Source organism: Salvelinus sp. IW2-2015, linkage group LG35 (assembly GCF_002910315.2).
Source record: "Salvelinus sp. IW2-2015 linkage group LG35, ASM291031v2, whole genome shotgun sequence".
Lineage (NCBI taxonomy): Eukaryota > Metazoa > Chordata > Actinopteri > Salmoniformes > Salmonidae > Salvelinus > Salvelinus sp. IW2-2015.
In genome coordinates, this window is record NC_036874.1 from 1,197,494 (window position 1) to 1,210,049 (window position 12,556).

Sequence of the window (12,556 nt, forward strand, 5' to 3'; positions counted from 1 at the left end):
CAGACAACAGCACAGCTTCCTGGGTATTTAGAGAGGTCTGGTTAAGAGCACATTACTGAAGCACTGTTCGAAATGAATGCATTTTAATGGTGTCAAATTAGAATATTCTGAATATGCTGTACATACACTTTTTGCCAAATTAAAATGGTTGGTTTTACTAGAGGCCTTGTCTGTTTCTTTCATACCTTGGCCACAGTGTGAATGTGTAATGTAGAAGGGCAAGGGCATTCGTCCAAAACATCTACTCCATCTTGGTACAGTACAATTACTTTTCTGGAACCTCACAATTGGAGCGCTTACAGGCAAGTGGCAAAGGAGAACGGAGAGCCGGTCCAATTGAATGTAATTGCAATAGGTTTGGGGCAATTTAGGCAAGTAGTTACCAGTATGTGAAAACCAAACTCTACAGCAGCTCTTAATAACAAAACAGTTTGAATCTAAACAAATAGAACAAATGGGGAAGCTCATGATGTGTGATTTTGCCTGGTTGAAGGTGGTTGCTTTCATAAAATATCCTGCCTCTATTTGCCACTGTCTGTTTATTCTGAATCAGTAGAGATTAAAAACAGGACATCAAATAATAATGATAATAATGAAAAGTTTGGGGGAAATGTTTCTGAACCAGTAGAGGGAATAATAACAGCATATTTAAGCACATCTGTTAAATTCACAGTAGTGCCACGAACAAAACTTTTTATTTGACTAACAGTCAAAATAACAGGACGCTTAACATTGTCAAACAATCCCATTTATTTTGACACACAACATCCTCTCATGTTCAGTGGGGTCCACGGAAAGTCAAATACTGTGCCAGTCATCTAAAACAGTGTGATCCACCAAAAGTGTTTGGGTGTTTTTCTTATTACACACAAAGCAACACAATGTTTCCAAACCAGGACCTAGTCAGAATCTGTGGACTATAAAAGTTTAGAGTACAACCCACCAGTGGGTCCCCTTCTTGGGAAATACAGGGGCTTATTCAGGAGGGAGCAACGTTCCAGAATGTTCATATACTGTAGAACAGACATGACATTCTAAATGTTTCACCATACCGAACACACCCCTGATCTAACACATGTAATGTCAGTGTGTGGCTGGTTGCATCATGCCTCAACCTTGGCTGCTGCCTGCTGTGCCCGCTCTTCTCTGTAGCCTTTGAGGAGCTGGTTGATTAGTGTGAGTTCATTGTCTCGTTTGGCGGTCTGGAGAGGTGGGAACGGGTTGCCTTTATACTCCAGCACAGCCATAGCAGCCTTGTCCAGGTTCTCCCTGTTGGGAATGCGGGCCATCCGGGTGTAGGCTTTGGGCTGGGTCTCAAACCTGGGAGCCAGGACCTTGAAGAGCTTTGGGATCAGATCCTTTTCCTTAAACCACAGAGGAGAGAGCAACAGGATGATGACTGACTGAAAGAACTAGGAACACACTCAAACTAATCTGGTAAATAATAGTACAACAATGCTGGGGACATTGGGACAGTCTGGGTCTGAGCATTTTAAAATACTAACAAAGATCATAAAGAAAGAACATTTACTGTGAGCCAGAAGTTTGCCATTTTCATCGCTTTCTCGTCAGTGTCTCCCTTCTTGGCATAGTCAATCAACTGCAAAACAACATCACATTGGTCAACAACGTCACAAGCTGTCAAAAACTACAGCAGCCTACTAAACAGGGATGGTTGAAGAAGTAGCTGACTGAACTCAACTCCATGGTTGTATTTGTTTGATTAAAATGCATGAATTTCAGCAAACAAAGGCACATAACTAGATAGAACAACCATAGGTACAAGATAAGCGTTTCATAATTTACTATTGACCTTGGGCGAATCAATGTAGTCAGAGCTGAATTTCTTCCAAGCCAGGACTCCGCTAAACTCCACTGGTGGAGTTCATCAGAAACTTCCTTCACCATGGGAGTTGAGTTTAGTCAACTGGTGGAGTAGCCCAAAGGCCGGCAGATGACAAGTCTCTTCATCTTACCACCCAAAGGAAATCTATGTAGCCAGCTATACACTCATATCCCCTGTGGACCGGGTTGTACATAAAATATTCTCCATTCGGGTTACAAAGGAGTCGATTTCTTCCTTAACTCAATTTAATGGCGAGAAGGTTAAAAAAATATAAGACTTTCCTTATGAAACACCATTTTCCGCCATGTTCTGAATGTTACAAATCGCGTTTAGCCAATCAGGTTGGAGCAGTACCTTTTCTTCCCCCACCCCTGGTCTGATTGGCTGAAGGGGTATACACGTGTATAACCGGCTGCATACATTCCTTTAGGACGGTAAGATGAAACGACTCAATATCGCCATCTGCCAGCCTTTGAATTACTATTGTTGAAGCAGCTGTGTTGAGCTGCTTAAAATGGTAACGTTACCATCCATGTCCTCACCTTTTCAGCATAGAATCGAACTTCGTCTGCTCTGCCTCGGGTGGTCTCTATCCTCTCGTGTCGAACAAGGCCGGTAAGAATGTTCCGAAGCATGTTTATTCGGGACTCTGGACCGAGACCCATTTTACGGGCCACCCGGCCATGGGATATCAACATCTGAATGGTGAGGCGCATCTTGTCGAGTTCAGACACCTACAAGAGGCTAGAAAGAAAAAAGGAATCAAACCGGCCTTTAAAAATGTAAACCGATGTTTCTAAGGAAAATTATATTTCGTTATTCTCGTGTAAATTAGGTTAATGTGCTCATTAATACATCCCCGGGTCGCATAACGTGCCAAATTTCGTTTGACATTGCCGGTGCATCAGTTATCGCAGTCTGTGTGGGTGAATGGTGTTACGTGAAAATAGTTCCGCCTCAAATGTATTCTATTTGTTTCTAGTTGTCATTAATTAATTAATTGTTGTTTTGTTATTAGATATCAYGCCTTTCTATGTGCATAGAGATTTCAAAATGTAAAAAAATTTTAATTTCTGATTTGGAAATGTAATCGGAAAAAGGGGAAAATATTTAAATGACTTTTTTCTCTACGATATATGATGACAAATAGCATATATATGCAGTACCAGTCAAAAGTTTGGACACACCTACTCATAATTTTCTTTATTTTTACTATTTTCTACATTGTAGAATAATAGTGAAGACATCAAAACTATGAAAAAACAAATATGGAATCATGTAGTAACCCACATTTTTTTTCACACTCTTGGCATTCTCTCAACCAGCTTCACCTGGAATGCTTTTCCAACAGTCTTGAAGGAGTTTCTACATATGCTGAGCACCTGTTGGCTGCTTTTACTTCACTCTGCGTTCCAACTCATCCCAAACCATCTCAATTGAGTTGAGGTCGGGTGATTGTGGTCATCTGATGCAGCACTCTCCTTCTTTGTCGAATAGCCCTTACACAGTCAGGAAGTGTGTTTTGGGTCATTGTCCTGTTGAAAAACAAATGATAGTCCCACAAAGGGCAAACCAGATGGGATGGCGTATCGCTGCAGAATGCTGTAGTAGCCATGCTGGTTAAGTGTGCCTTGAATTCAAAATATATCACAGACAGTAGCAAAACACCCCCACACCATCACACCTCCTTCTCCATGCTTCACAGTGGGAACCATAAATGCGGAGATCATCCGTTCACCTACTCTGTGTCTCACAAAGACACACAGTTGGAACCAAAAATCTCACATTTTGACTTATCAGACCAAAATACAGATTTCCACTGGTCTAATGTCCATTGCTCGTGTTTCTTGGCCCAACCAAGTCTCTTCTTCTAATTGGTGTCCTTTAGTAGGGGTTTCTTTGCAGCAATTCGATCATGAAGGCCTGATTCACACGTTCTCCTCTGAACAGTTGATGTTGAGATGTGTCTGTTACTTGAACTCTGTGAAGTATTTATTTGGACTGCAATTTCGGAGGCTGGTAACTCTAACGAACTTATCCTCTGCAGAAAAAGTAACTCTGGGTCTTCTATCTTCTGTATACCACCCCTACCTTGTCATAACACAACTGTTTGACTGAAACGCATTAAGAAGGAAAAAATTCCACAAATTAACTTTTAACAAGGCACACATGTTAATTCAAATGCATTCCAGGTGACTACCTCATGAAGCTGGTTGAGATAATGCCAAGAGCGTGCAAAGCTGTCATCAAGGCAAAGGGTGGCTACTTTGAAGAATCTCAAATATAAAATATGTATATTTTTTTGCTTACTACATGATTCCATATGTGTTATTTCATAGTTTTGATGTCTTCATTATTATTCTACAATGTAGAAAATAGTAAAAATTAAGAAAAACTCTGGAATGAGTAGGTGTGTCCACACTTTTGACTGGTACTCTGTGTATATATATTTTTTATTGTACTCCGAATGATCCCAAATGCATAGCCAAAATAGTATTCTAGACAGAATTGTCCTGATAGCATAGCCCTTCGGGCCACCGTACTGGCTTCACTTCTGGGTCCCTTGTGGCTACGGGTCTGGGACCATTCTGAAAATCCATCAATATCTCAGTCACTCTTAATCAGCAGTTTCTCACAGTAGAGGAGAGTGGGGTAAGTTGAGGTTTTTTCATTCAGCATCACTCCATCAAGGGAAATATTGTATTCTTTCTAATAAAGATATCTACATATATTTCAGGATTTTATAATCATTAAAAAGTGGTTTCGTGGCACAACTTACCCCAGGTGTGGGGTAAGTTTAGCCGCAGGACAGGGTAAGTCAAGATGGCTACACATTTCTGGACTGAATTAAATATTACCAGTGCCGTTTTAAAAACAGAATTCAACACAGTCAATTTCAATCATTTTAAGCATCTTTTAACTAACAAACACTTTGTTCTTTTTTTAATACTTTTAACATAGGTCAGGCCCTGTTGTTACCTCATATCCCAGCTATAATGCCTTGCAAGCGTCATGAAACCTCTAATATAATAAATACATTTGACTTGGTGAAAATCAGTTTTTTGGACCAAACTTGCTTATCACTTTTTCCATGTGGTTTCTTAATTCACAGACTCAATGAAATGAAGGCCTCTTTCTAAATATTTGGTCAAATGATTAATGTTGTGTATGGTTTCCTAGAGACATGGGTGGCTCAACTTACCCCACTCTCCCCTAGTGTATGGCTTTCAAATTTCCTGAAGTGAATTACAACCTTATAATAGATATTTATAGCCAAGCACCTCTTAACCATTAATATGCAGGTATTGTCCTGTGATGGCCCAGGGCTAAGCCCTGAATGTTGGGGAACTCTGATGAAGCCTCTGATTGTCCCTCTCAGTAATGGAGGTTACGSAATCTCTCATTGTGAATATTGAAGTACAGTATTTAGCATCTGGACTCAGTCTGACTGATGCACATTCAAGGGATATTGAATCTATATCATGCAACCCAATATACAAACATTATGTAAGATCCAACCATGTTCATGTTGCACCACATAGTATTTCAGTAGCAACACAACTCTCACAGACAGAATACTCTAAATGGGTAAGAAGGAAAAGCAATTATGCCACACTTTTAACATCCCTATACCAGCTATTGTGAGCAGCAACGCGTCAATACACAACTATAGAAACAAATCAATGTAATCAATAATGTTCCTTGTTGTATTGATATAAAACAAATTGTTATGGTAGGGTACCATGACAAAATGAATTTACCCCCTGCATATTTTAGTAAGAAAAGATCCATACTTAAACAATTTGCTGGTGATTACTAGTTTCTCTGGTGTTTACTAGTAATACTACTTGACATGAGAAGATAGAAATACCTTTACAAAGATTTCTAAGGAGAGTGGGAGTACAAACACAACAGCAAAAAAGTATTTAGAGTTAAATGCTTTATTTGTCATGGGGAAAAAATGTGAATGTTGAACTGCACAGGATGTTGTAGAGTTTTAGGACCGTGCTGGAGTACCGACGCTAGGATCAGATTTATTAGTTGGCCATGGTGCTGGTCAGCCAGTCGTTGAAGATGCACACCTAAAGGACGATAAGGAGAAGGGAGACATCAGTGGACACAGGGCCAAGTCACTGTAGACCTGAGATAAAGTTGGTAGTAGAGCTGGGGTGAAGTTGGTATTATTGAAGTTAGAAACATGTAGTTGTGACAGGGATGAGCCAGTGGTCTAATAAAGGAATGCTGTCACAAACCCATTAAAGTATTTATTTGAAACTACTTGATGCTTTGTCCCACAAACTTAGCAGCAGAAGCCTATATTCTTACCTTGGCATAGACACCAGGGTTACCGGGCTCGGCACAGCCATAACCCCAGGACACAACACCCTGCAGCTCACTGTTGCACACCACTGGGCCACCAGAGTCACCCTGAGAGAGAGACAATGAGAGATTTCAGGCACTGTAGCTTGTTGCTATCGGCAGCTGTAAGGATGGATGAAWAATGAAAGAATGGATAGAAAGAAAGAAGAGGAAATTAAAGGCAGAACATGTCATTTATGGATKATTTACATTTTAACACGGGCAATGGCTACCTGAGCAGGTATGTTTTATAACGTAACCCCAAAATACATTAACATGGTGCCTGTATTGCTGTACTCACTAGAACTCATGGTGTTGCCCCATCCAGAGACGGTACACATMGTGCCAGCGGGGGCACAGCTGGTGGGCAGAGCAACAGGCTGCACGTAGGTGTTGAGGGTGGCGGGTTTGCTCAGCTTGATCAGCATGATGTCATTGTTGATGTTGTAGGAGCTGTAGTTGGGGTGGGGGATGACGCGGGAAGAAGAGATGAACTACTCGTTACCCTCAGTCCTGGCAATGTTGTGCTTAGCCAGATGCACCTCCACATGGCTTAGGGTGAAAGAGAACGAGGGAAAGGAAAGTCTTTCATCACTTGATGGTGTTCTGTGCTGAGCTTTGGGGTGCAGGTGAAGTGAACTGCATTATATAATCTGGATGATAGGATGTTGTTAAGCCATGACAGACATGTAAAGTAAGTAAATAACCTTGTACAAGCCTTGGCGTGTGCGAGCCGGAACGGCTAACAGGAACAGGAGCCTATCTCCTGTTTCTGCAGCGCGAGGCAGCTTGATGTACCAGTACACATATTGAATGTATTCATTAAATGGAAGTCTTATCTATAAGCACATAGGATACTTCAGGTACAGGTATGTAGTTTACTCATGCCATGTAGCAGTGAGCAGCAAACACAACCCAGTTCTCATTGACCAGGGAGCCACCACAGAAGTGGTATCCAGAGTTCAGAGACACCTGGTGGGGCTGGGAGTAGGCCTTGCACTCATACCCTTCGACGATCTGGTCCTCCTCCGTGGCAACTGGAAACAGAGAGAACTCTCACAGTTAGCATTGACACATTGCCTCACCTTTCGAGATTATGAAAATCATGATCGTGACATTATAATGTAAAACTAGATCATGATATTTGTTTGACGTCTCTAAAGGACTGTAGATATTTTTGACAAGCAACAGGAAAGGTTATCCGGCCTGTTATCTGGACCTCTGACAGTCTCTATGGGGGTGCCACAGGGTTCAAATCTCGGGCCGACTCTCTTCTCTGTATAAATTAATGATGTCGCTCTTGCTGCTGGTGATTCTCTGATCCACCTCTACGCAGACGACACCATTCTGTATACTTCTGGCCCTTCTTTGGACACTGTGTTAACTAACCTCCAGACGAGCCTCAATGCCATACAACACTCCTCCCGTGGCCTCCAACTGCTCTCAACCGTTCGCTGCCCGCACCCGCCCGCCTGACTAGCATTACTACTCTGGACGGTTCTGACTGAGAACATGTGGACAATTACAAATACCTAGGTGTCTGGTTAGACTGTAAACTCTCCTTCCAGACTCACATTAAGCATCTCCAATCTCCATCTCCAAGCATCCTTCACTCATGCTGTCAAACATACCCTCGTAAAACTGACCATCCTACCAATCCTCGACTTCGGCGACATCATCTACAAAATAGCCTCCAACACTCTACTCAACAAATTGGATGCAGTCTATCACAGTGCCATCCGTTTTGTCACCAAAGCCCCATATACTACCCACCACTGCAACTTGTACGCTCTCYTTGGCTGGCCCTCGCTTGATACTCGTCGCCAAACCCACTGGTTCCAGGTCATCTACAAGTCTTTGTTAGGTAAAGCCCCGCCTTATCTCAGCTCACTGGTCACCATAGCAGCACCCACCCGTAGCACACACTCCAGCAGGTATATCTCATTGGTCACCCCCAAAGCCAATTCCTCCTTTGGCTGCCTTTCCTTCCAGTTCTCTGCAACTGGCAGAATCACTAAAGCTGGAGACTCATATCTCCACACTAAGCTTTAACCTCACTAGGGTACGTGAGACGCTAGCGTCCCACCTGGCCAACATCCAGTGAAATTGCAGAGGCGCCAAATTCAAAAACAGAAATACTCATAATAAAAATTCATAAAACATACAAGTGTTATACATCGATTTAAAGATTAACTTCTTGTTAATCCAACCGCTGTGTCAGATTTCAAAAAGGCTTTACGGCAAAAGCATACCATGCGATTATCTGAGAACAGCGCCAGCAGACAAATCATTACAAACAGTTACAGCCAAGTAGAGGAGATACAAAAGTCAGAATAGCGATAAAATTAATCACTTACCTTTGATGATCTTCATATGGTTGCACTCACAAGACTCCCATTTACTCAATAATTGTTCGTTTTGTTCGATAAAGTCCCTCCTTATATCCAAAAACCTCCGTTTTGTTGGGCGCGTTTTGTTCAGCTCATCAGGCTCAAAGGCAGTTACAACAGGCAGACGAAAAATCCGAAAAGTATCAGTAAAGTTCGTAGAAACATGTCAACGATGTTTAATAATCAATCCTCAAGTTGTTTTTAGTCATATAACTTCTTTGGGATAGGGGGCAGTATTTTCACTTTTGGATGAATAGCGTTCCAGAGTAAAACTGCCTCCTACTCAGTCCAGATGCTAATATATGCATATTATTAATAGTATTGGATAGAAAACACTCTGAAGTTTCTAAAACTGTTTGAATGATGTCTGTGAGTATAACAGAACTCATATGGCAGGCAAAACCAGAGAAAAAATCCAAACAGGAAGTGGGAAATCTGAGGTTTGTAGTTTTTGAACTCAGCCCTATCGAATACACAGTGGGATATGGGTTATTTTGCACTTCCTAAGGCTTCCACTAGATGTCAACCGTCTTTAGAACGTTGTTTCAGGCTGCTCATGTGAAGGGGGGCCGGATGAGAGCTGTTTGACTAAGGGGTCTGGCAGCAGCCTCGTTCTCAGTCATGCGCATTTCACATGAGAGTAGCTCTCGTTCAATAGCTTTTCTACAGACAATGCATTCTCGCGGTTGGAACATTATTGAACATTTATGATAAAAACATCCTAAAGATTGATTCTATACTTAGTTTTCGTCCGACTGGACCTGAACGCGCGTTTGGATTTGTTTACCAAACGCCCTACCAAAAGAAGCTATTTGGACATAATTGATGACTTTATGGAATAAATCAAACATTTATTGTCGAACTGGATTCCTCGGAGTGCATTCTGATGAAGATCATCAAAGGTAAGTGATATTTATAATGCTATTTCTAACTAATGTTGACGCGCAACATGGCGGATATTTATTTTGGCTGTTTTGGGCCCTACTCAGATTATGCTTTTTCGTAAAGTTTTTTTGAAATCTGACACCAGCGGTGAAATCTGACACAGCGGTTGCATTAAGGAGAAGTTTATCTATATTTCCATGTATAACACATGTATTTTCATCAACATTTATAATGAGCATTTCTGTAAATTCATGTGGCTATCTGTAAAATCACTGCATGTTTTGGAACTACTGAACGTAACACGCCAATGTAAAATGAGATTTTTGGATATAAATACGAACTTTACAGAACAAAACATACATGTATTGTGTAACACGAAGTCCTATGAGTGTCATCTGATGAAGATCATCAAAGGTTAGTGATTAATTTTTTCTCTTTCTGCTTTTTGTGACTCCTCTCTTTGGCGGGAAAAATGGCAGGGTTTTTCTGTGACTTGGTGGTGACCTAACATAATCGTTTGTGGAGCTTTCACTGTAAAGCATTTCTGAAATCAGACACTGTGGCTGGATTAACGAGAATTGTATCTTTAAAATGGTGCCTAATACTTGTATGTTTGAGAAATTTGATTTGTGAGATTTCTGTTGATTTGTATTTGGCGCCCTGCAATTTTATTGGCTGTTGGCGAGGGGTTCCGCTACCAGTCCTAGACAGGATAATCAATAATATTTCAACCGGACAAAAGCTTCGTCAATATAAAAGGAAAACAAGAAAGGCTCTCGGTCGTGCGCATGAAAAACCTCTGGGACACTGCAGTGTCCACTCATTCAGAGTGGTCTTACTTTCTAATTTTTCAGAATACAAGCCTGAAACAATTTCTAAAGACTGTTGACATCTAGTGGAAGCCATAGGAAGTGCAATTTGAGTCCTAAGTCATTGGAATCTGTATATGCAGTCTATGGAAAACTACAAACATAAAAAAATCCCACTTTCTGGATGGATTTTTCTCAGGTTTTRGCCTGCCGTATCAGTTCTGTTATACTCACAGATATTATTTTAACAGTTTTGGAAACGTTAGAGTGTTTTCTATCCACATCTACATTATATGCATATCCTAGCTTCTGGGCCTGAGTAACAGGCAGTTTACTTTGGGCGCGCTTTTCATCCGGATGTCAAAATACTGCCCCCTACCCTAGTGAAGTTAAGCACCAGCTGTCAGAGCAGCTCACAGATCACTGCACCTGTACGTAGCCCATCTGTAAATAGCCCATCCAACTGCCTCAACCCCATACTGTATTTATTTATGTATTTATCTTGCTCCTTTGCACCCCAGTATCTCTAATTGCACATTCATCTTCTGCACATCTATCACTCCAGTGTTTAATTGGTATATTGTAATTACTTCGCCACCATGGCCTATTTATTGCCTTTACCTCCCTTATCTTACCTCATTTGCACACACTGTATATTGACTTTTTCTACTGTATTATTGACTGTATGTTTGTTTATTCCATGTGTAACTCTGTGTTGTTGTATCCGTCGAACTGCTTTGCTTTATCTTGGCCAGGTTGCAGTTGTACGTGAGAACTTGTTCTCAACTAGCCTACCTGGTTAAATAAAGGTGAAGTAAATAAAATAAATAATATTAGGTTAACTTTCCTAGATGTTGACAGAACAAAATACGCTAGACAGGGATGTGCATAATATATTGGAAGTAGTTCACATGATACTTACGACTTGTAGCAGTGAGCAGCAGACACCACCATGTGCTGGAGATCAGGGAGCCACCACAGAAGTGGTATCCAGACTGCAGAGACACCTGGTGGTGCTGGGAGTAGGGCTTGCCTTGCACTCATACCCTTCGACGATCTTGTCGTTCTCCATGGCGACTGGAAATCGAGAGCAGGCACATTCTAGCTATATTTCCTCACCTTTTGAGATTATTAAAAAAAGCATAGCACTATGATAAAAGTGGAATAAAAGTTCTTAATAACGTAAAATAAACACATTTGTGATGTTAGTGTCATAACACAGTTCCCTATGACAATTTTTACACTGCTCCAATGAGCAGAACGAAGACCAGAGAAATCATTGTTGCTGTGTGATCCTGTCGATGAAAGGGGTTAATCTGCACCCCTGGTTTATGTACCGCCCAGTTTCATGGACTGTTTGATTTGTCAAGAGAAAGCTAATCAGATTTAAAAGGTTCTCTGGACAGCAAATAATACAGCAGGTAGCATCAAGCTGTAAAATGTCGGAAAGTTGTGCATCATCACCACTCACTGGTGATGGTTAAAATACGGGAAGGGCCAACTCAACTGATCCTACCTCTGTATCCAAGGCCAACGTCTATGTGAATGAGACTCAAACCTGTCAAATCACCTTGCAAAATGTAGGCCTACCTTTTCATTAAGTATTGGTCAACGTTGTCTTATTAGTCCCAGTATAGTGTTTATTGATTGAGTTAATTCCAGATTTAGGACTGGATTCAATCCGTATTGTGGAATTATCATTCAAGGTCAGGGTTAATATGTGAAGGAAATTTCCGATTGAGCTGACATATGCAGCGTTTACTGTGAATACAGTCTCCGCGAACAGGGGAAAATGCCTTTAAATTTCAATCGAGTTATAATGCGGATCTTCTGCGAACATCTGCGATACGSATTAAATCCATATAAATGAAATGTCCATAGAGGGAGCAGCGGGGGTGGGGGTGGCAATCTGTTAGTTTTACCTATGATGGTTGGTGCCGTTTACATTGAGGGAGGACAATCCTTTTTTTTATGAACATGGCCTTATTTCTATTGCAGCATATTGGATGTCTGTCATTCATATTCCATTCACCCAGTTCAATGTAACAGCGATAGGTTTAGGCTACTACATGATACTCATATTTTCCCTATACTCATCATGAGGTTGCTACAACCTAGCCTATAAAGGAAAGTATACATTGTAGGTGCATAGGTTGAGAGAAATTTGAGTAATCAAGGTGACAGACAGCGACACATTCAATACTGCCTTGCCTGCATCTTGCAGGGCTGTGGACATAAAGTTAGGGTTGAGCCAGGATGTGGACATG

The 12,556-nt window shown here is 41.2% G+C and overlaps 1 protein-coding gene and 1 pseudogene across 1 annotated transcript; both read right to left on the reverse strand.

The window, feature by feature from the left end:
* Window positions 1-730: 730 nt before the first annotated feature.
* On the reverse strand, window positions 731-2,769 carry LOC111959121 (large ribosomal subunit protein bL17m). Its single transcript, XM_023980568.2, has 3 exons — window positions 2,389-2,769; window positions 1,532-1,600; window positions 731-1,364 (listed from the first exon to the last, which is right to left on the reverse strand). The coding sequence occupies exons 1-3, from the start codon at window positions 2,560-2,562 to the stop codon at window positions 1,104-1,106; spliced, it is 504 nt and encodes a 167-aa protein (XP_023836336.1). The 5' UTR covers window positions 2,563-2,769; the 3' UTR covers window positions 731-1,103.
* Window positions 2,770-5,831: 3,062 nt separating this feature from the next.
* On the reverse strand, window positions 5,832-11,584 carry LOC111958580 (trypsin-1-like; annotated as a pseudogene).
* Window positions 11,585-12,556: the final 972 nt, after the last annotated feature.